The sequence below is a fragment of the Carcharhinus amblyrhynchos genome, chromosome 8 (assembly GCF_965287045.1).
Source record: "Carcharhinus amblyrhynchos chromosome 8, sCarAmb.v2.hapA, whole genome shotgun sequence".
NCBI classification, from domain to species: domain Eukaryota; kingdom Metazoa; phylum Chordata; class Chondrichthyes; order Carcharhiniformes; family Carcharhinidae; genus Carcharhinus; species Carcharhinus amblyrhynchos.
In genome coordinates, this window is record NC_137331.1 from 124,503,951 (window position 1) to 124,530,551 (window position 26,601).

Here is a 26,601-nt window from a genome sequence, read left to right on the forward strand (position 1 = left end):
GACATAGCTTTAAATTAAGGGGTGGTAGTTATAGGATGGATATCAGAGGTAGGTTCTTTACCCAGAGGGTGGTGAGGGATTGGAATGCCCTGCCTGCTGCAGTTGTAGATGTGCCTAGTTTGGGGGCGTTTAAGAGGTCCGTGGATAGGTTTATGGATGGAAAGGGATTGGTTTAGGTTAGAGGGTCATTGCTTTTTTCTTAATTGGTCGGCGCAACATCGTGGGCCGAAGGGCCTGTTCTGCTCTGTAATGTTCTATGTTCTAATAAACTGCCCGCCCAACTTTATCAGCATTTCCCCTTTATCACCACGTTCGCTGATCGGGAATTGTGCCAAAATGGAGCTGCTGAATAAAAGTCTGAATCAGGAGCTCCAGCTAGATCTTTTCTCCCTGGAGAGATGAAGGTTGAGAGGTGACCTGATAGAGGTTTATAAGATGTTGAGAGGAATAGATAGGGTGGATTCTCGGAGGCTATTTCCCAGGGCTGAAATGGTCGCTATGAGAGGACACAGATTTAAGGTGCTGGGGAGCAGGTACAGAGGAGATGTCAGGGGTAATAATGGTAGGAGTAATGGTAGGAACGACTATTACTTACGTGGCGAAAAACTGCAGCAGGCAACGGTGCAGAGGGACCTCGGGGTCCTTGTGCATGAGTCGCAAAAACCCAGCTTGCAGGTGCAGCAGGTGGTCAGGAAGGCGAATGGGATGCTGGCCTTCATAGCGAGGGGGATTGAATATAAAAGTAGGGAGGTCTTGCTGCAGCTGTATAGGGCATTGGTGAGGCCGCAGCTGGAGTACTGTGTGCAGTTTTGGGCACCGCACCTGCGCAAAGATATTTTGGCCTTGGAGGGAGTGCAGAGGAGGTTTACTAGGCTGATGCCGGAGTTGAGGGGGTTGAGCTATGAGGAGAGGCTGAATAAACTAGGCTTGTACTCGTTGGAGTTTAGAAGAATGAGGGGAGATCTCATTGAGATGTATAAGATGATGAATGGGATGGATAAGATAGAGGTGGAGAAACTCTTCCCGCTCAAAAAAGACAGTAGGACTAGGGGGCACAGCCTCAAGATAAAGGGGGGGCGTTTTAGAACGGAGTTGAGGAGGAACTTCTTCACTCAAAGGGTGGTGAATCTCTGGAATTCTCTGCCCGTTGAAGTGGTGGAGGCTGCCTCGCTAAATATTTTTAAGACGCGGGTTGATGGGTTTTTGATAAGAGAGGGGATTAAGGGTTATGGGGAGAGGGCGGGAAAGTGGAACTGAGCCACGACAGATCAGCCATGATCTTATTGAATGGCGGGGCAGGCTTGAAGGGCTAGATGGCCTACTCCTGCTCCTATTTCTTATGTTCTTATGTTATTATGTAAGTTTTTCACTCAGAGAGTGGTGAGTGAGTGGAATCGGCTGCCGTCGGTGGTGGTAGAGGCAAACTCGCTGGGATCTTTTAAAAGACTTCTGGATGAGTACATGGGATTTAATGGGATTGAGAGTTATAGATAGGCCTGGTAGGTATGGATATGATCGGCGCAACTTGTGGGCCAAAGGGCCTGTTTGAACATAGAGCATAGTGTTCTATGTTCTGTGTCGGTTTCCATGTATTCTGTCATGTGTAAGTTCAAAGACATGTTTCCTCTTTTCGGACAATTTACTATGTAGTGGTATGGGGAATTGCATTGGGATAGTGATTCACAATCTCTCTAGCATTCCTTCGATTTAAACGTCTTTTATCAGTATCCAATGCATGTTTCTCCTCATCTTCAAATCAATTATAACCGTTTTCGACACTAAGTCTGTTATTAACGTAACTGTCTCTGTTTAAAGGCCTTCATGTATCATTTGGTCTGGCATGCAGTTGAGTCACCATTGACTCCTCTGTTCTGGGTGCTATGGCATTCCATCTGTATTGAACAAGGTGGCAGGGAAGGATTGTTTCCCGAAAAGCTTTTTCAATGATGCTGCCATTTGATCAAAGATGGCTTCTGTTCTCCTTAATTATATTCCAATCTTTACTAAAAGAGTATCCATATGCGACAGACATGCACAGTCCAACAATTTAAAGGCTAATACTGCATCTGGAATCTCCAAATTAAATTTCATTAGCCTGTTACAGCCCTATAAAATCCATGATATACTCTTCCATGTACTGGGTATCTTGTCTCCAAATCCTGTCAAACATTATCCATCCTTTATATTTCTCCAAGAACTCATCTTTCTGGTAAAACTTACCTAAGTATTGTACCAGGAGCTGTAGCCCTTCTTCTCTAGTTCAAGGCATCTGCTGTCCAATCAGATTTGGAGATCCCAGATGCAGTCTGAGCCTTTGAGTTGTGGGGTAGGCTCGAAGGGCTAGATGGCCTACTCCTGCTGCTATTTCTAATGTTCTTATGTCTTTTTGGAACGCATAAAACTAAAGCCAGATTAGTAGCCTGTGGGAATGAGGAACATTTGGATGGGAGAGACATTAGGGTTGATTCACCCAAAGCAGGGAAAGTGACACTGAAATTTTTTTCGCAAATTTTGTTCTGGTATTGAATCATTGAATGTGTAAATCAAAGATGTCAAAGCAGGGTGAAATGTTTCAGAAAAGTTTTTTGAGGCCACCCCCAAGAAGCAGGCAATATACAGGGACATTAGTGGAAATTAAACAAATGTGTATATTGGTTAAGTGATGGATCAAGGGTTTGGTACTTCTCTGTACGATCTGTATTGCTGATGACTGGCTGTGTCCAGTTAAAAGTGGATCCAGTGATGTTTTACTGGAAAGTTAAAGGAAAATTAGCTGGAATTTTTATAATGAATGTGGATGATTTCCTATGGGGTGGCAAAGAAGAATTTGAAAAGAGGATAATTGAAAAGCTGAAAACAGGATTTAAAATGGAGAGTCAAACAGCTGGTGTTTTTCGATATCTTGGTCTTGATATCCGACAAAGTACATCTGGTGTAACGGTGAGTCAACAGACAGATCTAAACTATTAATCCCATCAGCAGAGAGAGGTCAATGGAAAAAGAGGATCAGGACAATGAAAAAGAAACAGAGTTGTTGAGGAGTATGATAGGACAGCTAAATTGGCACACAGACAAGACTAGATGGGAGCTATAATGACCTACAGCTCAGTAATATGTTGAAGGACTCCACAGTCAGAGAGATCCTGCAGACGAATAAAACATTTAAAAAATTAAAATTAGAGGAATGTGTGATTAAATTCCCAGCACTAGGAGAACCAGGAGATATGAAATTGGTTGTGTTTAGTGATGCTTCACATGCCAATCTACCAGATGGACATTCATAAGAACATAAGAAATAGGAGCAGGAGTAGGCCATCTAGCCTTCGAGCCTGCCCCGCCATTCAATAAGATCATGGCTGATCTGAAGTGGATCAGTTCTGTTGTATTTTCATTATCTACATTTTGAAGAGTTTCTTCTGAGGAAACAGCTACAAGACAGGTCAAAGGCTAGGAATACTGCAGTGAGTAAATCACCTCCTAACTCCGCAGAGCCTATCCATCATCTACAAGGCACAAGTCAGAAGGATGATGGAATATTATCCACTTGCCTGGATGGCTGCAGCTCCAACAACACTCAAGCAGCTTGACACCATCAAGGACAAAGCAGCCCGCTTGATTGGCACCATGTCTACAAACATTCAATCCCTCCACCTCCGACGCTCAGTAGCAGCAGTGTATATATCTACAATATGCACTGCAGCAATTTACCAAAGATCTTCAGATAGCGCCTTCCAAGTCCACGAACACTTCCATCTAGAAGAACAAGGGCAGCAGATACATGGGAACACCACCACCTGCAAGTTCCCCTCCAAGCCACTCACCATCCTGACTTGGAAATGTATCACTGTTCCTTCACAGTCGCTGGGTCAAAATCCTGGAATTCCCTCCCTAACAGCATTGTGGGTCAACCCACAGAACATGGACTGCAGCGATTCAAGAAGGCAGCTCATTACCACCTTCTCAAGGGCAACTAGGGGTGGGCAATAAATGCTGACCAGCCAGTGACACCCACGTCCCATGAATGGGACAGAGAGGAGTATGTTAGGATGTAGATTTGGGGCGCAGATTGGTTGGTAGGACGGCTAAGGAACTTTTTCGGTACTCAGCAGAAATATATTCCAATAGTAAAGAAGGACTGTAGCAGAAGGGATAACCAGCCATGGTTATCTAAGGAAATAAAGGAGAGTGTTAAAAGCTGATGCGTTCAGTGTGGCTAAAAAATAGTGGGTGATTAGAGGATTGGGAAAGATTTGAAAATCAACAAAGAATGACTAAGAAGGTGATAAAGAAAGGAAAGATAGACTATGAAGCTAAACTAGCACTAAATATAAAAAATGACAGTAAAAGTTTTTACAAATATATAAAGGAGAGGAGGCTGGCTAGAGTGAACGTTGGACCCTTGGAGGATGAGAGGGGGGATTTAGCGATGGGAGATGAGGAAATGGCTGAGCTTTAAATAAGTTTTTTGCCTCGGTCTTCACGGAGGAGGACATGAATAGTTTGCTGGATATTAAAGATAGAAGGATGGTAGGAGTTGAGGGCCTGAATGCAATTACTGTCACTAGAGAGGTAGTGCTTGATAGACTAATGGGACTGAAGGTGGACAAGTCCCCAGGATTGGATGGAATGCATCCCAGGGTTCTGAAAGAAATGGCAGAGGTGATAGCGGATGCCTTAGTAATTATTTACCAAAATTCGCTGGACTCCGGGGAAGTGCCGGAAGATTGGAAAATGGCTAATGTTACGCCACTGTTTAAAAAAGGTAGCAGACAAAAGGCAGGGAATTTTAGGCTGGTTAGTTTAACGTCTGTAGTTGGAAAAATGCTAGAATCCGTCGTCAAAGAAGAAATTGCGAGGCACCTAGAAAAGAATGGTTTGATCGAGCAGACGCAGCACGGATTCGTTAAGGGGAAGTCGTGTCTGACGAACTTATTGGATTTCTACGAGGATGTGACTAGTGCGGTAGATAGAGGGGAACCGGTGGATGTGGTGTTTTTAGATTTCCAAAAGGTGTTTGATAAGGTGCCTCATGAAAGTTTGCTACAGAAGGTTAGGGTGCATGGAGTTGGGGGTAAGGTGTTAGCGTGGATAGAGGATTGGCTGTCTAATAGGAAGCAGAGAGTTGGTATCAATGGGTGCTTTTCTGGTTGGCGGTTGGTGACTAGTGGAGTGCCGTAGGGATCGGTGCTGGGGCCTCAACTGTTTACCATTTATACAGATGATCTGGAGGAGGGAGCTGAGTGTACGGTGACGAAATTTGCTGATGACACGAAGATGAGTGGAAAAGCAAATTGCGTGGAGGGTGTGAAAAGTCTGCAGAGAGATCTGGATAGGCTGAGCGAGTGGGCGAGGACCTGGCAGATGGACTATAATGTTCGCAAGTGTGAGGTTATCCACTTTGGCAGAAATAATAGTAGGAGGGATTATTATTTAAAAGGCAAAAAGCTGCAGCATGCTATGGTGCAGAGGGACCTGGGGGTCCTTGTGCACGAGTTGCAAAAACCCAGTCTGCAGGTGCAGCAGGTGATCAAGAAGGCGAATGGAATGTTGGCCTTTATAGCGAGGGGGATAGAATATAAAAGTAGGGAGGTCTTGCTGCAACTGTACAGGGTACTGGTGAGGCCGCAGCTGGAGTACTGTGTGCAGTTTTGGTCGCCGCACTTGCGGAAGGATATATTGGCCTTGGAGGGAGTGCAGAGGAGGTTCACTAGGTTGATACTGGAGATGAGGGGGTTGGCCTATGAAGAGAGACTCAATAGACTGGGTCTGTACTCGTTGGAGTTTAGAAGGATGAGGGGGGATCTTATAGAGACGTATAAGATAATGAAGGGGATGGATAGGGTAGAGGTAGAGAGATTCTTCCCGCTTAGAAAGGATAGCAGGACTAGAGGACACAGCCTCAAGATAAGTGGGGGGCAGTTAGATCAGAGTTGAGGAGGAACTTCTTCACTCAAAGGGTGGTGAATTTCTGGAATTCTCTGCCCGTTGAAATGGTGGAGGCTACCTCGCTAAATATATTTAAGTCACGGGTAGATAGGTGTTTGATAGATAGGGGAATTGAGGGTTCTGGGGAGAGAGCAGGAAAGTGGAACTGATCCACTTCAGATCAGCCATGATCTTATTTAATGGTGGGGCAGGCTCAAAGGGCTAGATGGCCTACTCCTGCTCCTATTTCTTATGTTCTTATGAATGAATAAAAAGATCTGGTCACCAACACTATTGGAAGATTGTGATTGCATTGGAGACACTGCAGAGGAGATTCACCAGCATGTTGTCTGGGTTGGAGCACTTCAGCTATGAGGAGAGGTTACCACCTCTCCTATCACTATTTTGGTGATGTTCTTTGAGGGATAACTTGTAATATCATGGAAAGAGTGGTGACCACCAAGCGGAATAACTAAAGAATTGTTTATTAATGAGATATAATTATTACAGAGAGTGAGAAAGGTTACCGATTGTTTTGATCCATTCTTCAGATTGCCTGGAAGAGGCCACGCTCAGCCCCAGGATTTGCAGGCTTTGGCTGGATTGGCCAAATGGCTCACACGACCATCCGAAAACTCACCCTTAAAGGGTTCGCTACTACATAAATATTGGCCAGGACAGCAACAGGAACTCCCCTGCTCCTGAGACCTGTGGCCATGAGATCTTTTATATTCACCTAAGAAAACAAATGGGATTTTTTTAAAGAGAACAAATGAAATATGACCTCTCTCTGTTAGTGCTGCATTGAAATGTCAACCTAGATCTTGTGCTTAATTCTCTCAAAGGACTTAAATTCACAAGTTTCTGATGTATAAGGTGGAGTGCTATCCAGTGAGCTACAGCTAATGGCTGAATCACAAATAAGAACACAAAGGGCAGAATTTTATGGGCTGAGGGGAGGTGGTGCAGTAGGGAGTGAAAAATTGAATGAATGGGATTTGCCATAAGAACATGCCAGCCCTGACCCAGACACAATTGGGTAGGTAGGGTTTTGGGTAGAAAACCCATCCATTCACCTTTTACGACACTAAAGTGGTCACTTTAGGGTCTTTTCTCACCTCGCTCTGAAGGCCCTGAGAGTTGGGCACCTTCCTTCTGAAGATGTTGGAGCTCCGGGACTCCCTCTCCCCTTGGCCTACCAACCACCAATATCAAGGGTAGGACTTACAATATCAAGGGTAGGACTCTTAGCAGTGTTGTGGAGCAGAAGGACCTTGGGGTCTGGGTCCATAGGACTCTTAAATCGGCCTCGCAGGTGGAGGATGTGGTCGAGAAGGCATATGGTGTACTGGCCTTCATTAATCGAGGGATTGAGTTTAGGAGTCGGGAGGTAATGCTGCAACTTTATAAGACCCTTGTCAGACCCCACTTGGAGAACTGTGCGCAGTTCTGGTCGCCTCACTATAGGAAGGATATGGAAGCTATTGAGAGGGTGCAGAGGAGATTTACAAGGATGTTGCCTGGATTGGGAGGCATGCCTTATGAAGATAGGTTGAGGGAGCTAGGTCTCTTCTCCTTGGAGAGACGAAGGTTGAGAGGCAACCTGATAGAGGTTTATAAAATGTTGAGAGGAATAGATAGGGTGGATTCTCAGAGGCTATTTCCCAGGGCTGAAATGGTCGTTATGGGAGGATACAGGTTTAAGGTGCTGGGAAGCAAGTACAGAGGAGATGTCAGGGGTAAGTTTTTCACTCAGAGGGTGGTGAGCGAGTGGAATCAGCTGCCATCGGTGGTGGTAGAGGCAAACTCGCTGGGGTCTTTTAAAAGACTTCTGGATGAGTACAGAGGATTTAATGGGATTGGGAGTTATGGATAGTTCTATGGCCTGGTAGATATGGATATGTTCAACCTCCCCCCAGCCTCCCCATGCCACAATCGTTCTCCCCCACCAGGTGTTCCCTAGCTTCCCGCCCCCAGGACCCCTGGGACTTACCTTAGTTTCAGGCAGAGCATTGCAGTGTCACTGCACCATTGTAGCACTGTGCCTGGACGGGTTGTAGAGCTGTTGGCTAAGCTGATTGACTGACATCTTTCATGGACTGGACTTCCTTCCAAAGGCAGACGGAAATTTCACTCACTGCCAATCAACACTCAAATGAGCATTTAATAGCAATGGGAGCTTGGAGGTTGGCAACTTACAGGATTGTGAACATTGATCGCTGTGCATCCTTAAAATCTTGCCCCAAAATCGGTTTGTATTGGTTTAAGCTGTGTGCGAATTGTGATTTGATTTATTATTGTCACATTTATTAGGAATGATGTGGGTATGCCGGCGTTGGACTTGCGAGTATATTATCAAATAAATAGGTTGGACTAAAACCTGGTGTTGTCAGACTTTTTACTACATTTATTAGTATACAGTGAAAAGGATTGTATACTAATACTTTTCTCTTCTGTACAAAGCATACCATTCATAGAGAAGGAAAGGAGAGAAAGAAAAGAATGTAGTGTGACAGCCATAAGTAGGGTGTAAAGGAAGATCAGCTTAATAAGAACATAAGAAATAGGAGCAGGAGTAGGCCATCTAGCCCTTCGAGCCTGCCCTGCCATTCAAAAAGATCATGGCTGATCTGAAGTGGATCAGTTCCACTTTCCTTCTTTTTCATAAGAACATAAGAAATAGGAGCAGGAGTAGGCCATCTAGCCCTTCGAGCCTGCCCCGCCATTCAATAAGATCATGGCTGATCTGTCGTGGCTCAGTTCCACTTTCCCGCCCTCTCCCCATAACCCTTAATCCCCTCTCTTATCAAGAACCCATCAACCCGCTTCTTAAAAATATTTAGTGAGGCAGCCTCCACCACTTCAACGGGCAGAGAATTCCAGAGATTCACCACCCTTTGAGTGAAGAAGTTCCTCCTCAACTCTGTTCCAAACCGCCTCCCCTTTATCTTGAGGCTGTGCCCCCTAGTCCTACTGTCTTTTTTGAGCGGGAAGAGTCTCTCCACCTCTATCCTATCCATCCCATTCATCATCTTATACGTCTCAATGAGATCTCCCCTCATTCTTCTAAACTCTAACGAGTACAAGCCTAGTTTATTCAGCCTCTCCTCATAGCTCAATCCCCTCAACTCCGGTATCAGCCTAGTAAACCTCCTCTGTACTCCCTCCAAGGCCAAAATATCCTTGCGCAGGTGTGGTGCCCAAAACTGCACACAGTACTCCAGCTGCGGCCTCACCAATGCCCTATACAGCTGCAGCAAGACCTCCCTACTTTTATATTCAATCCCCCTCGCTATGAAGGCCCATAACCCTTAATTCCCTTGTCTGTCAAAAACCTATCTACCCATGTCTTAAATATATTTAGTGAGGTAGCCTCCACCACTTCAACGGGCAGAGAATTCCAGAGATTCACCACACTTTGAGTGAAGAAGTTCCTCCTCAACTCCGATCTAAACTGCCCCCCCTTATCTTGAGGCTGTGCCCTCTAGTCCTGCTGTCCTTTCTGAGAGGAATAGATAGGGTTAATACTAGGTAGATCCATTTAAAAGTCTGATAGCAGGAGGAAAGAAGCTGTTCTTGAGCCGGTTGGTATGTATCCTCAGACTTGTATCGTATTCCCAACGGAAGAAGGTAGAAGAGAGAATGTCCGGGGTCCTTGATTATGCTGGCTGCTTTTCCAAGGCAGCAGGAAGTATAGATAGAATCATCGAGTCAGAGGTTCACAGCATGGAAACTGGCCCTTCAGCCCAACTTAAAAACCATAACCATAGAACACTACAGCATAGAAACAGGCCCTTTGGCCCTTCTTGGCTGTGCTGAATGACGTTGTTCATGTCGTCCTTTTTTTTTAAAAACTCCAAAGCTAATCCCAATTGCTCGCATTTGGCCCATATCCCTCTATATCCATCATATCTATGTAACTATCTAAATGCTTTTCAAAAGATAAAATTGTACCTGCCACTATTACTATCTCTGGCAGCTTGTTCCAGATATTCACCACCCACTGTGTGAAAAAATTGCCCCTCTGGACATGTAAACCTTAAACCTATGTCCTCCAGTTTTAGACTCCCCAAACTTTGGGAAAAGATGTTGACTATCTACCTTGTTTATGCCCCTCATTATTTTACAGACATTCCAGAGAAAAAAGTCCCAGTCAATTCAGCCTCTCCTTATAACTCAATCCATCAAGTCTCAGTAGCATCCTAGTAAATCCTTTCTGCACTCTTTCTAGTTCAATAATATCCTTTCTATAATAGGGTGACCAGAATTGCACACAGTATTCCAGGTGTGGCCTTACCAATGTCTTGTACAACTTCAACAAGACGTCCCAACTCCTGTATTCAATGTTCTGACCAATGAAACCAAGCATGCCGAATGCCTTCTTCACCATTCCATTCTCCTGTGACTCAACTTTCAAGGAGCTATGAACATGTACGCCTAGATCTCTTTGTTTTGTAACTCTCCTCAACGCCCTACCATTAACTAAGTCCTGCCCTGGTTCAATCTACCAAAATGCGTCACCTCGCATTTGTCTAAATTAAACTCCATTTGCCATATGTCAGCCCACTGGCCCAATTGATCAAGATTCCGTTGCATTTGGAGATAATTTTCTTCAGTGTCCACTATGCCACCAATCTTGGTGTCATCTGCAAACTTACTAACCATGCCTCCTATATTCTCATCCAAATCATTAATATAAATAACAAATAATAGTGGGACTAGCACTGATCCCTGAGGCACACTGCTGGTCACAGGCCTCCAGTTTGAAAAACAACTCTCTACAACCAACCTCTGGCTTCTGTCAAAAAGCTTATTTTGTATCCATTTAGATACCTCACCCTGGATTCTGTGAGGTTTAACTTTGTGCAACAACCTACCTTGTCAAAGGAATCAATGGATGGGAGGCTGGTTTGCGTGATGGATTGGGCTTCATTCACAACCTTTTGTAGTTTTTGTGATCTTGGACAAAGCAGGAGCCATACCAAGCTGTAATACAACCAGAAAGAATGCTTCCTATGGTGCATCTGTAAAAGCTGATGAGGGTTGTAGCTGACAAATTTCCTTAATCTCCTGAGAAAGTAGAGGCATTGGGGGGCTTTCTTAACTATGGTATCGGCGTGGGGTGGGGGGGTGCGGTGGGGGCGGTAGGTGGTGGTGGTGGGGGAGGGGGTGCTGACCAGGACAAGTTGTTGATAATCTGGACACCTAAACCTGAAGCTTTTGGCCATTTCCCCTTTGTTCCTGTTGACGTAGACAGGAGCACATCCTCCACTATGCTTCCTGAAGTCAATGACTATCTCCTTTGTTTTGTTGACATTGAGGGAGAGATTATTGTCATTTCACCAGATTGTCTACCTCTTTCCTGTACTCTGCCTCGTCATTGTTTGAGATCGAACTGCAGTGGTGTCGTCAGCAAACTTGAAAATCAAATTGGAGGGGAATTTGGCCGCACAGTCATTGGTGTACAAGGAGTATATTCGGGGGCTGAGAACACAGCCTTGTGGGGCACCAGTGTTGAGGATGATTGTGGAGAAGGTGTTGTTGCCTGTCCTTACTGATTGTGGTCTGTGAGTTAGGAAGTTCAGGATCCAGTCTCAGAGGGAAGTGCCAAGACCCAGGCTACGGAGTTTGGAGAAGAGTTTTGTAGGAATAATGGTGTTGAAGGCTGAGCTGTAATCGATAATTAATAGCGACATATATTTCATCCTGGAGATTCTGAGATATGCACTCAATCAAGAAGGGAAAAGGTGAAAAACCTCTCAAAACAACAACTTCCATTAAATAGTGCCTTTGGCATAGTCAAACATCTCAAGGAGCTTCACAGGGACGATACTGAACAAAATTTGACAATGGCCCACATGGTTCAAGTCACCAAAAGCTACCCAAAAGGGGCAAGTTTGAAGAACATTTTAAATGAAAGGAGAAAGAGAGAAAGGAAAGAGTGGAGAGGTTTAGAGATGAATAAAAGCTTAGGACTCGGGTAGCTGAAGGCCCAACTGTTAAAAGCGGAGCAACTAAAATTGACAATGCAAGTAGTTAAAGAAGCACTGAGTTCTTGGAGGGTTGTCGGGCTGGAGGAGATTACACAGGCGTGCAAGGCCAAGTAGGGATTTTATGAGAACATTAAGAACTTTAAAATAGAGATAATCAGGAGCCAGTGTCAATCAGTCAGCACAAGGGTGATGAACTGGACTTGTGTAAATGGGGGCAGCTGTTTTGTATGATCTTTCATTTACAGAGAACAGAAAATTGGAAGCTGGCCAGGACAGCATTGGAATAATTAATCCTGAAAGGACAAAGAGCTTCTTCAAATACATAATGGGCAAAAGAGTAACTACAGAGAGAGTAGGGCCTCTTAAGGATCAATAAGGTCATCTGTGTGCGGATCCACAAGGGATGGGTGAGATCCTAAATGAATATTTCTCAGCAGTATTTACTGTCGAGAGAAGAATGGATGTTAGGGAACTTGGGGAAATAAATATTGATGTCTTAAGGAGTGTACATATTAAAGAGAAGGAGGTGCTGGAAGTCTTAAAGCGCATCAAGGTAGATAAATCTGCGGGACCTGATGAGGTATATCACAGAACATTGTGGGAGGCTAGGGAGGAAATTGTGGGACCCCTAGCTGAGATATTTGAATCATCAATAGTCACGGCTGAGGTGCCTGAAGATTGGAGAGTGGCAAATGTTGTGCCTTTGTTTAAAAAGGGCTGCAGTGAAAAGCCTGGGAACTATAGGCCAGTAAGCCTCACATCTGCGGTGGGTAAATTGTTGGAAGTATTTTGAGAGGCAGGATCTACAGACATTTAGAAATGCAAGGACTGAGTAAGGACAGTCAGCATGGCTTTGTGAGTGGAAACTCATGCCTCACAAATTTAATTGAGTTTTTTGAAGGGGTAACATAGAAGGTAGATGAGGGCAGTACAGTTGATGTTGTCTACATGGACTTTAGCAAAGCCTTTGACAAGGTACCGCATGGTAGGTTGATGCATAAAGTTAAATTTCACAGGATCCAGGATGAGGTTTCTAAATGGATACAAAATTGGCTTCTGTCATGGTTATAGAGAGTTGTTTTTCAAACTGGAGGCCTGTGATCAGTGGTGTGCCTCAGGGATCAGTGCTGGGCCCACTGTTATTTGTCATTTATATTAATGATTTGGATGAGTATCAATGGGGGCACGATTAGTACGTTTGCAGATGACACCAAGATTGGTGGCGTGGTGTTCGGTGAAGAAGGTTACCTCCAATTGCAGCGGGATCTTGATCAATTGGGCCAGTGGGCTGATGAATAGCAGATGGAGTTTCATTTAGGCAAATGTGAGGTAATGCATTTTGGTAGATTGAACCAGAGTAGGACTCAGTTAATGGTAGGGGCATTGGGGAGAGTTATAGAAAAAAAGAGATCAAGGGTTACAGGTTCATAGCTCCTTGAAAGTGGAGTCACAGATGGACAGAGTGGTGAAGAAGACATTCGGCATGCTTGGTTTCATTAGTCAGAATATTGATTACAGGAGTTGGGACATCTTGTTATAGTTGTACAAGACATTGGTAAGGCCACACTTGGAATACTGTGTGCAATTCTGATCACCCTATTATAGAAAGGATATTATTGAACTAGAAAGAGTGCAGAAAAGATTTACTAGGATGCTACAGGGACCTGATGGATTGAGTTAAAGGGGAGGCTGAATAGACTGGGACTTTTTTCTCTGGAGCGTAGAAGGCTGACAGGTGATCTTGTAGAGGTCTATAAAATAATGAGGGGCATTAACAAGGTAGATAGTCAATATCTTTTCCCAAAGGTAGGGGAGTCTAAAACTAGAGGGCATAGGTTTAAGGTGAGAGGGGAGAGATACTGAAGTGTGCAGAGGGGTAATTTTTTCACACAGAATGTGGTGAGTGTCTGGAACAAGCTGCCAGAGGTAGTAGTAGAGGTTGGTACAATTCTATCTTTTAAAAAGCATTTTGATAGTTACATGGGTACAATGGGTATAGAGGGATATAGGCCATATGCAGGCAATTGGGATTAGTTTAGGGGTTCTAAAAAAAAGGTGGCATGGACAAGTTGGGCCAAAGGGCATGCTGTAAACCTCTATGATAAAAGCATTGTTGTGGGTTTCAGTGTCATTTGGACTGAATCAGGATTGAAGTCGCACAATATATAAGTGAAAGCAAAAGTCAATATCATTAAATCAGATAATGAGCTATGTAAATACAATTCACACAAGTCTTCTTGAATGGACCAATAACATTTACAGCACTGAATCTACTGCTGTAGGTAGGGCTTTAAACTAACAGTGGTACACTGGGAGTTCAGTTACATGGCAAATTAGAAAATCAAAGTTAAAAGAGGAAGTGGGAATGTAGGTTAGTGATGAGGTTATTGTTACCAGAAAATAAATGGAAAAGACAAAAAGTATGAATGTCATATTGCACCAAACAACCTCACAAAAGTAGAGACATTTGATAATAGAACAAACCTAATGGCTTTGTATTTGAATGCACAAAGCATTTGGAATAAAATTAATGAGCTAACAGTGCAAACACCGATAAATGGCTATGATTTGGTGGCAATTACTAAGACATGGTTACAAAGAGACCAGGTTTGGGAGTTAAATATCCAAGGGTACTCAGTGTTTTGGAAAGATAGATAGAAACAGAAAGAAAGATGGTGTAGCTTTGTTAGTCAGTGAATAGATCAGTGCTGCAGCAAAAAATGATATAAGCACTGGAGATCAAGACATGGAATCAGTCTGGGTAGAAATAAAAAATAGCAAAGGAAAGAAGTTGGAGTAATCCCTTGGTCCTCAAAGAGTCATTCCACATTGGCGCTTTAATATGTACACTCCTCAAGACATCAATATTTATAAAACAGGAAATACTGGAGGCTTATAAGAAAGGTACAGCATTAATCATGGGTGATTTTGATATGCATATCGACTGGATTACTCAAATTAATAAAGGTAGCCTCGAGGGAGAGATCATTGAATGTATTAGCGATTATTTCTTGGAACGATATGTTGTGGAACCAATCAGGGAACAGGCTCTTCTGGATTTGGCATTGTGCAATGAGGAGGGATTAATTAATGATCTCATAGTTAAGGATCCTCTAGGAAGAGTGATCATAGTATGATAGAATTTCACATTCAGTTTGAGGGTAAGAAACTGGACTAAAATAAATTCCAGAGAGAAAGAAAGACAAGTGGACAGGTCAGTATTTAAAGGCTCTGTGACCAGCCTGAACGTGTATACCATTACAGTAACTGACTTTGTTAGTAAGTGTGTAGAAGAGTGTGCATCATAGAAGCAAATCCGTGTGTTCCCCACCCAGGAACCATGGATGAACAGGGAAATCCACTGCTTACTGAAGTCCAGGTTTGAGGCATTCATGTTAGGTGACACTGGCCTATACAAGAAAGCCAGATACAATCTAAGGACATCCATCAAAGGTGCCAAAAGACAGTACCGGACCAAGCTAGCAACGTCAACCTTCACTGACTATGGCAAGGTCTGCAAGACATAACAGTCTACAAGATTAAGGTATGTAAAATTGCCAGCTCCAACATACCCCTCCCTGATGAGCTCAATGCAGTCTATGCCCACTTTGAGCAAGAGGTCAGCAAAAGCATGCCCTCCACCCTGGAAGGCCTGGGTGAACCTGTATCTGTAAATTTTCAGGTTTGCTGATGACTCCACTGTAGTGGATCGGATCTCAAACAACGATGAGACAGAGTACAGGAATGAGAGAATCTGGTGAACTAGTGCAGCAACAATAATCTCTCCCTCTATGTCCACAAAACGAAGGAGATTGTCATTGACTTCAGGAAGCATAGAGGAGAACATGCCCCTGTCTACATCAATGGAGACAAAGTAGAAAGGGTCGAGAGCTTCAAGTTTTTAGGTGTCCAGATACAACCTGTCCTGGTTCTCCTATGCTGACACTATAGTTAAGAAAGTCCACCAAGGTCTCTAGTTTTTCAGAAGACTAAGGAAATTTGGTATATTAGCGATGGTTTCTCTCCAACTTTTACGGATACGCCATAGAAAGCATCCTTTCCAGTTGTATCACAGCTTGGTATAGCTCCTGCTCTGCCCAAGACAACAAGGAACTACAAAAGATCGTGAATATAGCCCAATCCATCACGCAAACCAGCTTCCCATCCATTGGCTCTGTCTACACTTCCCTCTGCCTCGGCAAAGTAGCCAGCATAATTAAGGAACCCAAGCACCCGGGATGTTCTCTCTTTCACCTTCTTCCGTAGGGAAAAAGATATAAAAGTCTGAGGTCACATACCAACTGACTCAAGAACAGCTTCTTTCCTGCTGCTGTCAGACTTTTGAATGGACTTACCTTGCATTAAGTTGACCTTTTTCTATACCCTAGCTATGACTCTAACACTACATTCTGTACTCTCTCCTTTCCTTCTCTGTGAACAGTATGCTTTGTCTGCAAAGCGGGCAAGAAACAATACTTTTCACTATATGTTAATACATGTGGCAATAACAAAATCAAATCAAAATCAGATTGTAAGAGGGAGGAAACATCCATGGGTAAGCAAGGAAGTTAAAGATAACAAAGACAAAAACTAAGGCAAACTATTGCAAAGATCAGTGGTAGGCTGGAAGATTGGAAAACATTTGAAGATCAACAAGTTAGTAAAAAAGTAATAAAAAGAGCAAAGATAAATTATGAATGAAAACTAATGCAAAAAATAAAAAAGATAGCAAATGTTTCAACAAATATATAAAAAGGAAGAGAGTAGCTAAAGTGAATGTTGGTCTCTTGGAGGATGAGACTGGGGGAGGGGTTAATAGTGCAGACCATAAAAATGGGAGAAACACTGAATCAGTATTTTGCCTCAGTTTTCACAGTGGAGGATACTGGTACCATCCCAATAGTAATAGGGAATGCAGAGGTAATAGAAAGGGAAGAACTTAGAACTATCATTGTCACTCGGGAAAAAGTACTGAGCAAACTATCGGAATTGAAAGCAGACAAGTCGCAGGGCCTGATGGTCTATATCCTAGGGTCTTAAATAAAGTAACAATGGAAATAGTGGATCCTTTTGGTTATAATATTCCAAAATTCCCTGGATGTGGGAAAGGTTCCAGTGGATTGGAAAAATGCTAATTTAGAAAGGGAGGCAGAAAATAGGAAATTATAGTTCAGCTAGTTTAAGATCTGATTGGGAAATTATCATTATCAAGGAAGCAGTAACAAGACATTTGAAAGATCAAAACCCAATCCATCAGAGTCAGCATGATTTATGAACAGTAAGTCATGTTTGACTAATTTGCTAGAATGCTTTGAAGATGTAACAAGCAATATTGATAATGGGGATCCTGTAAATGTAGCACATCTTGGCTTCCAGAAGGCAGTTGACAAGGTGCCACACAAAAGGTTAATAACAAGGTAAGATCGCATGGGGTTAAGGGTAATTTATTAGCTTGGATACAGCACTGACTGACTAACTAACAGAAAGCAGAGAATCGGGATAAATAGGTATTTTTCTGGCAAAATGTAACCAGTGGGATGCCACAGGGTTCAGTCCTTGAGCCCCAATTATTTACAATCTATATTAATGACTTGGATAGAAGGTACTATAACCACTTTTACAGATGATACTAAAATAAGTGAGGTAGTAAATTGCAATAAGAAAATAGTTCACAATGGATACAGATAGGTTAGGTAAATGGATCAAAATTTGGCAGATGGAGTTTCGCATGGATAAACGTAGAAGCATAGAGAAATTACAGCACAATACAGGCCCTTTGGCCCACAAAGTTGTGCCGAACATGTCCCTACCTTAGATATTAGGTAAGCTTATCTATAACCCTCTATTTTACTAAGTTCCATGTACTTATCTAAAAGTCTCTTAAAAGACCCTGTCAAATCCGCCTCCAACACCGTTGCCAGCAGCCCATTCCACGCATCCAACACTCTCTGAGTGAAAAACTTACCCCTGACATCTCCTCTGTACCTACTCCCCAGCACCTAAAACCTATGTCCTCTTGTAGCAACCATTTCAGCCCTGGGAAAAAGCCTCTGAGAATCCACCTGATCAGCACCTCTCAACATCTTATACATCTCTATCAGGTCGCTCCTCATCCTTCGTCCCTCCAAGGAGAAAAGGCCCCTCAACTTATCCTCATAAGGCATGCTCCCCAATCCAGGCAACATCCTTGTAAATCTCCTCTGCACCCTTTCTATGGCTTCCACATCCTTCCTGTATTGAGGCGACCAGAACTGAGCACAGTACTCCAAGTGGGATTTGACCAGCATCCTATATAGCTGCAACATGTGAGGTTATCATTTTGGTCAAAAAGATAGAAAATAAACTTACTATCGAAATGGAAGGAAACATCAGAGTGCTTCGGTGTGATAAAGGAGATGAGGGATTTTTGTCTTATGAAGACAGCTTGAGCAATTTAGGCCGAAATTCTCCAGAGTTTAGAGGATTGAGAGGAGAAGAAGGAGGATTAACAAAGTAGATGTGGAGAGGACGTTTCACTCTCGTGGGGCAATCTAGAATAAGAGGTCATAATATTTGGAAAAGGGGTGGCAGATTTCAAACAAGAGATGGGGAGAAATTACTTCTCTCAAAGGGCTCAGAAAGGATAGTAGGACTAGGGGGCACAGCCTCAAGATAAAGGGGGGGCGGTTTAGAACAGAGTTGAGGAGGAACTTCTTCACTCAAAGGGTGGTGAATCTCTGGAATTCTCTGCCCGTTGAAGTGGTGGAGGCTACCTCGCTAAGTATTTTTAAGATGCGGGTTGATGGGTTTTTGATAAGAGAGGGGATTAAGGGTTATGGTGAGAGGGCGGGAATGTGGAACTGAGCCACGACAGATCAGCCATGATCTTATTGAATGGCGGGGCAGGCTCGAAGGGCTAGATGGCCTACTCCTGCTCCTATTTCTTATGTTCTTATGTTTTTAGGTTGTAAGTCTGTGAAATTCACTACCCCAGAGTGTGTTGGATGCTGGGGCTTGGAATAAATTTAAGGAAGGGGGGCAGATTTTTAAAGGGTTTGAAGGGTGATGGTGAACTGGCAAAATGGAGTTGAGGTAGAGATGAGATCAGCAATGTTCATAATGATCATAGAACAGGCTCGGGGGGCTGAATTGCCTTTTCCTGCTCATAGTTCTTGGGCACAATTCTGCCGGCCCGCTGCGCTGCTTGAGTGGTGCAGCAGGCCAGGGAAAAATCAGTGGGGAGGATGTAGCGGGATTTGTGACCAATGTCCAGCCAGTCGCAACTTTCCCGATCCATTTTTATGGAGTAATCAGCCTTGTGCCGGAAAACAGCACAAGGCTGATTACAATATTTCAATTTCAATTTCTAAGTCTTTAGCGAGCTTGGGATGGTATCGTACTCACTAATGTTTCTGCCCCCACCGGGAGAGGTTCCCCAGTAAAACTGGTCTCCATCAAAGGGGACCAGGCAAGGTGGCCTTGCTGGGAGGGGGGATGGTGGGGAGCCACTGAGACTTCCTTGGGAGGTCAGGAGCAGGAGGTTGCCCCTTGGACACTGCCTGCCACTGGGCAGTGCCAAGGAGGTGGGACACCGTGGTGCATTCTGCATTAGGGATTGGTAGGGGTGGGAGGTGGGGCTAGTTGGGGAAGCCATCAGGTTGCTGGCAATGGGTCGAGAGGGGGGGGGGGGGGGGAGGGAGGGAGTGGACAGTGTGCCAAGCTCCCTATTTGGAAATCAGCGCATATGCAATGGTCTGTTCAATGTGCTGATGCCTTCCTACTTACCAGCATGAATCCCCTGGTGGAATCTGTGAAGCACACAGTGCCAGAAATTCAACAAACTACATGCACCCAAAAAATGAATGGGAAATATCTCGTTTTTCTGCCCCGTTCAACACTTAACAGGGGGGGAGGGCGGGCGGTGTTTGTGTTATGTTCGAATGAATATAAATAAATCTGTATTTCTCTGATAATGAAATGAAGATATTAACTTACTGAAGAAATAAAGCTTCAAAACAAACTGTTACCTTGTTCAAACCTGAATTTTCTAACCAATGGGCAAGTCAATACTCTGGATATTTTGTTACTTGGAAAGAATAGATACCAAATAAAAATGATGCCACAATAAAAACTGTAAACATTAGCTGCAAAAATAAATTAGCAAGAAATTTAAAAGCCACTTTAGATAATTAGGTGCAAAGATTAAAACTACCACAAAGGGGAAAACAAATGATGCTACAAGTGTCAGACATATCAATGTAGTATTTATTAAACCCATACATTGCTACATTTCTGAGTAGAATGGACCACCAGATATACAATCAACTTATAAAAATATCAAACCAATAATCTATAAAAAGTAATAGGTGATTTACATATTTTAAGAATTATCAACAACAGATTATTTTACAAATGCGCAACTTGTGATGTAAAGTCATACAGAAATGATGCACATTAGCAGACAGCTCCAGGATTAACTAATGGAGAAACTTGTATCCCAGTAGAATCAACCCTTGAGACATAGTTATTAGGTGAACAGGAAATATCTGTTCCAAATATTAAAATTCAAGGAAAGTATGATTTTAAACAACAGTTTATGCCACAGACATAACAGTAAAATATCCAATTTTAAACATCCATTTTTTTAAAAAACACCAGAATGAAAACATTAAAAAATAACTGATGCTGTGTATCACAGAAAATATGTATTTCAGTGAATGACAGGTCCTACCTGGCAGGAATCTCCCAAGTAGTTTGGGGGACACGAACACACTTCCACGTTAGTAGCAGGACTTCCAGTTCCAGAAACTGAGGCTTCCTCAAGTTGAACTTGGCCAAGGGAAAGGCGTTGTGTTTGTGAGTAATAAAGGGCTCTAATTTGTAGTTCTTCCAATTTACTCAATAATAACATGAAGTCTTCCCTAGTTACTGGAGTATTGATGACGGCATGCTGAAAATTATCCTGTTAACAGAACAGAATAGACTTTTAAGAATTTTTGTATTACCCCACTTAATATCATATTGAGGGGATCTCTATTTTAAAATTGGACTCCAGCATAAGTGCAGTGTAGCAGGGAAATAAATGTGAGAATACTCAATTCTGGTTTTCTTTTGAAAACTGCAGAGAATAGGTCGTGTGCTTGCGAGGACCTGAGTGTGGTGAGAAAGTGAACCCACAGGGCAAATTTAGTTTGCCCCAACATCAGGACATCTTCACCCATCTGCTCTTCATCTACCCGATTAAATCCCTTTCATAATTTTAAGGAACTTCTTCAGTGTTCAACTCTTTTTTTAACATAAAGGAGCCCTTAGTCTGTTCAGTCTCTCTTCTGGTATTTATAAACTCTCAGTTCTGGTATCATCCTTGTAAAATATTCCTCCTATTGTAACGACCCGATTAGGAACTAGTGACGTGTTGTCATGTCGAAGAAATTTGAACTCCCTGCTACTTACTAAAGGAATAAAGGCATAAGATTCTGCCGTTTTAAACAAAAATAACTTTTTTTTTACTGTACAAGAATCAGAAGAACAAACAATAAACACAACCTACCTTCTATTCTAATGTCCAGAATTAACATGAAGTAAACATTAACAAGTCAATTATGGTTAAATACACCCTAAACTGCACATGAAATGGCAAACACAACCAAGTCAGATCTCATTAATTTCTCAGTAACCCACCCAGACATCTGTAATCAATCAGTCCCAAAAATTCTTCAACACTCTTCTTCATGAGGAAACTCAGCTCCTCTCTTTCAAGAGCGAGCCCTGTTCCCAGCATTTATCACCAGTTGTCCTCAGAAAGTGGTGGTGAGTATGTATTCCTGAACTGCTGCAGTCCATATGCTGTAAATACATCCACAATGCTGTTACGGAGACAGTTCCAGAAATTTTACCCAGTAATAGTGAAAGAATTGTGATATAGTTCCATGCCAGAATGCTGTGTGATTTGGAGGGGAACTTGCAGCTGATGGGTTTTCCATGCACCTGCTACCCTTATCCTTCTAAAAGGTAGATATCATGGGTTTCCAAGATGCTGTTGAAGGAGCCTTAGTAAATTACTGCTGTGCGCCTGTGGTGGAGGGAATAAATGTTTAAGATGGTGGGTGGAGTACGAATCATATAGCTGCTTTGAGCTTCTTGAATGTTGTGGCTGCAAACATCCAGGCAAGTGAAGAGTATTCCATCACACTCCTCACTTGTGCCTTGTTGGTGTTAGGCGGATTTGGTGGAGTTAGGAAATAAGTTACCACAAAATTCTCAATCTCTGACTTGCTTTGTAGCCACATTTATTTATATATGTTCATTATATATGTCCAGTTCAGTTTCTGGTTAATGGAAACCCAAATGATGTTGATAGTGGAGGATTCAGCCATTGACTGTCAAGGGGAGATGGTTAAATTCTCTCTTATTGGAGATGGTCATTGCCTGGAACTTCAGTGACATGAATGTTACTTGTCACTTATCATTCAAGCTCGAATGCTGTCTAGGTCTTCCTGCAAGTGGGAATGGACTGTTTCAGTATCTGAGGGTCACACAAATGATGCTGACCAGTGCAATCATCAGTGAACATTCCCACTTTGACTTTCTGATAGAAGGATAGCCATTGATGAAATAGCTGAAGCTGGTTGGGCCTTAGATTGTGTGAGGAGTTCCTGCAGCAATCATCAGCACAAAGACTATGATGATTGGTGAGATGAAGTAGGGTTGGAGACGACATGTGGAACATGATCAATGGAATAAACCTGTTGGGCCAAACAGCCTCTCTCTGACTTGTGAAATTCCAGTAAAAAGTCTGACAACACCAGGTTTAAGTCCAACCGATTTATTTGATCGTAAACTCACTAGCTTTCGAGGTTTCCCTCTTCGTCAGGTGAATGGAGAGTTCTGGCCTCAGACAGAGCATATAAAGCACAGACAGTTTACAGATTACTGATTAGAATGCGAATCTTTACACCTAACCTGCCGTTCAAGTCCTAAAGTGGTCGACAATGTGAGTGGAAGGAGCACTGATCACAGGTTAAAGAGATGTGTATTGTCTCGAGACAGTACAGTAAGTGAGGTTTTGCAAACCTAATCAGTAATCTGTAAACTGTCTGTGCTTTATATGCTCTGTCTGAGGCCAGAACTCTCCATTCACCTGACAAAGAGGGAAACCTCGAAAGCTAGTGAGTTTACGATCAAATACATCGGTTGGACTTAAACCTGGTGTTGTCAGACTTTTTACTGTGTTTACCCCAGTCCAACGCCGGCATATCCACATTGTGAAATTCCATCCAGTTTTAATCAAGTATAATAATAAATTGACAAACTATCAATAACGTTATGTTTACCTCTAGAAGCTGGACTCGTCCATGATAAACTCGATCAGGAAGCGGATTCCGTGGATCAAAATATACAATGGTCATTTGTTCACCCTTCAAATAAAAAAAGTCTATTTTATCTGATGAAAAGTCTATATTTAGAATTTATTGTACAATTGTATATTCATTACTGTGTAATATTTTAGATGAAAAGTATTAACTACTCTAATTTCAATATGACACTTTACTTGAATGGCAACTGTGGAAGTTGACAGGATGTTGGAGAATGGGTTAGATCCCGCTCTGTTCAATAACGGATTCCCTGATGTGGTAAGGCTTCATATGGGGCCCTTCTGAAACCAGGTCTCATTGGACATTCCAAGCTTCATGGGCGCACAAGGATTAGAAATGAACAATTGCAAGCTTTTGTAGTTACTGTTAACATTCAGCAAATAATGAGTAACTTTTAACTATTTATAAGTGGCTCATCAATCTGGAGTTTGCAAGATATGCCAAGGAAGTTTGGCAATCATTGTGTGGCATAATGCACATTCCTTCCGATTTGCAAGGTTATTTTTGAGCAAAATATGTTGGCTGGAATGGAGCACATGCATATTACAATTATCTTACTGACTTTGTTTACATAAGTGCACTTTGGAATGCAGGAAGAGGCCATTCAGCCCCTGCAGTCTATTCCACCATTCAATTTGATCACAGTTGGTCCTTAACTCCATCTACCTGTCTTAGTTCCATGACTCTTACTATCCTTATCCAATAAAAATATAACAATCTCGGTTTTCCGAATTTCACCCAGTCTGAACAGCTTTTTGAGAGAGTGTGTTCTAGATTTTCACTCTTCATTACACGAAGAAGTTCCTCTATATTTAAGACTCTACATCTTTACAGTCATAGAATCATAGAGGTTTACAGCATGGAAACAGGCCCTTCGGCCCAACTTGTCCATGTTGCCCTTTCTTTTAAAACCCCTAAACTAATCCCAATTGCCCACATTTGGCCCATATCCCTCTATGCCCATCATACCCGTGTAACTATCTAAATGCTTTTTAAGAGATAAAATTGTACCCACCTCTACTACTACGTCTGGCAGCTCGTTCCAGACACTCACCATATTCTGTGTGAAAAAATGCTCCTCTGGACACTTTTGTATCTCTCCCCTCTCACCTTAAACCTATGCCCTCTAGTTTTAGACTCCCCAACCTTTGAGAAAAGATGTTGACTATCTTTCTTGTCTATGCCCCTCATTATTTTATAGGCCTTTATATGATCACCCCTTATCCTCTTACGCTCCAGAGAAAAAAGTCCCAGTCTAACCAGCCTCTCCTTATAACTCAATCCATCAAGTCTTGGTAGTATTCTAGTAAATCTTTTCTGCCCTCTTTCTAGTTTAATAATATCCTTTCTATAATAGGGTGACCAGAACTGCACACAGTATTCCAAGTGTGGCCTTACCAATGTCTTGTACAAGACAACTTTCATAACAGGAAATAATTCCACTCTGTCTATCCAATCAAACCATGTCATTGTTTAATTACCTAAATTAAATCGCTCCTCATTCCTCCATATGAAGGAAATACAAGCTTGGTCAATACAATTCGTCTTTACAGTTTAACTTTATTTTAGCCTGGATTTCATTCTGGTGAACTCTGCATCCTTTCCGAGGTTAATATATTTTTCCTGATGTGCCACTGAACTGGGAAAACTGCATATAAATCAGCTCATACATCAGTGCTATCTACGAGCTATCAACACCCTCTGTTTTGTCATGTAGGAACAGTGGTACTCACTCTCAATATGACATCAGATCTCTTCTCAAGTAAAGTCATCCCTTCACTTGGTAAACCAAAAGATTTGACTTGATATGTCAGGAAGCCACCATAAGATGAGACCTGTTGGAAAATAGATGTAAATTTACTGTTAAAACCTTGCTTAAGCAATTAGAATTGAGGACTTTTAACCTTAGAGGTTCCAAAGATGTGCTGATTAGGTTGGTTGGCTATGGTATATTGCCCTTATTGTCCCAAGGTATATAGGTTAGGGGGTTTAACTGAGTAAGTATGTCAGGTTACTGGGTAAGCCTGGGTAAGAGTTTATGCAGACTCGATGGGCCAAATGACCTCTTTCTGCACTGTAGGGATTCTATGATTCTAAGGTAAAAGAATGATTTGGGAGAAGTCATCAAGATTCTGAAGGGTTCTGGGTAATTCCAGTGATATTGCTTGCAGTGGTCACTCTGATGCGAAGGAAGGAGCACAAATTGAAGATGATCACAAATGACCCTCATCAATTGCCTTTCTCAAAGGTAAGGTCAGGGTGGGCCACAAAGGTTGCTCCTGTCACCTGTATTCAGAATCTATGTAACAATTCAAAAAGCATTTCAGGAGAAATTTTTTTAAAAACCTTGATAATGATTGTAGATAGCAGATGTAATTGTGTAATAATTAAAATGAAATGAAATAGTTGCTTAAGTAATTGCTGCAGCATGCTATGGTGCAGAGGGACCTGGGGGTCCTTGTGCACGAGTCACAAAAACCCAGTCTGCAGGTGCAGCAGGTGATCAAGAAGGCAAATGGTATGTTGGCCTTTATAGCGAGGGGGATTGAATATAAAAGTAGGGAGGTCTTGCTGCAACTGTACAGGGCACTGGTGAGGCCGCAGCTGGAGTACTGTGTGCAGTTTTGGTCGCCGCACTTGCAGAAGGATATATTGGCATTGGAGGGAGTGCAGAGGAGGTTCACTAGGCTCATACCCGAGATGAGGGGGTTGGACTATGAAGAGAGACTAAATAGACTGGGTCTGTACTCGTTGGAGTTTAGAAGGATGAGGGGGGATCTTATAGAGACGTATAAGATAATGAAGGGGATGGATAGGGTAGAGGTAGAGAGATTCTTCCAGCTTAGAAAGGACAGCAGGACTAGAGGACACAGCCTCAAGATAAGTGGGGGGGGGCAGTTTAGATCAGAGTTGAGGAGGAACATCTTCACTCAGAGGGTGGTGAATCTCTGGAATTCTCTGCCCGTTGAAGTGGTGGAGGCTACCTCGCTAAATATATTTAAGTCACGGGTAGATAGGTTTTTGATAGACAGGGGAATTAAGGGTTATGGGGAGAAAGCGGGAAAGTGGAACTGATCCACTTCAGATCAGCCATGATCTTATTGAATGGCGGGGCAGGCTCGAAGGGCTAGATGGCCTACTCCTGCTCCTATTTCTTATGTTCTTAAAGCAGATGTTAAAGCTGTCACGACCTTGTGAAAGGTATTTCTTTAAAGTGGTTCACGAACGAAGAATTTGTGCTGTGTGTACATAGTCCCCTTTCATTTGCAAATGATCCAATTTGTAATTAATCAGCAGCAAAGCGTCAGTCTTACACAGTCTTTAAAGTT

At 42.7% G+C, this 26,601-nt stretch overlaps 1 protein-coding gene across 1 annotated transcript in view; it reads right to left on the bottom strand.

Annotated features, from left to right (window-relative positions):
* The window catches only part of lama3 (laminin, alpha 3), a 462,187-nt gene that overhangs the window by 160,112 nt on the left and 275,474 nt on the right, over window positions 1–26,601 (bottom strand). Inside the window, exons 38-40 of the mRNA XM_080194758.1 lie at window positions 25,006–25,107; window positions 23,231–23,314; window positions 20,629–20,859 (exon numbers count right to left, since the gene is read on the bottom strand). Coding sequence (XP_080050884.1) covers window positions 20,629–20,859; window positions 23,231–23,314; window positions 25,006–25,107 — 417 coding nt within the window. The remainder of the gene's footprint in view (window positions 1–20,628; window positions 20,860–23,230; window positions 23,315–25,005; window positions 25,108–26,601) is intronic.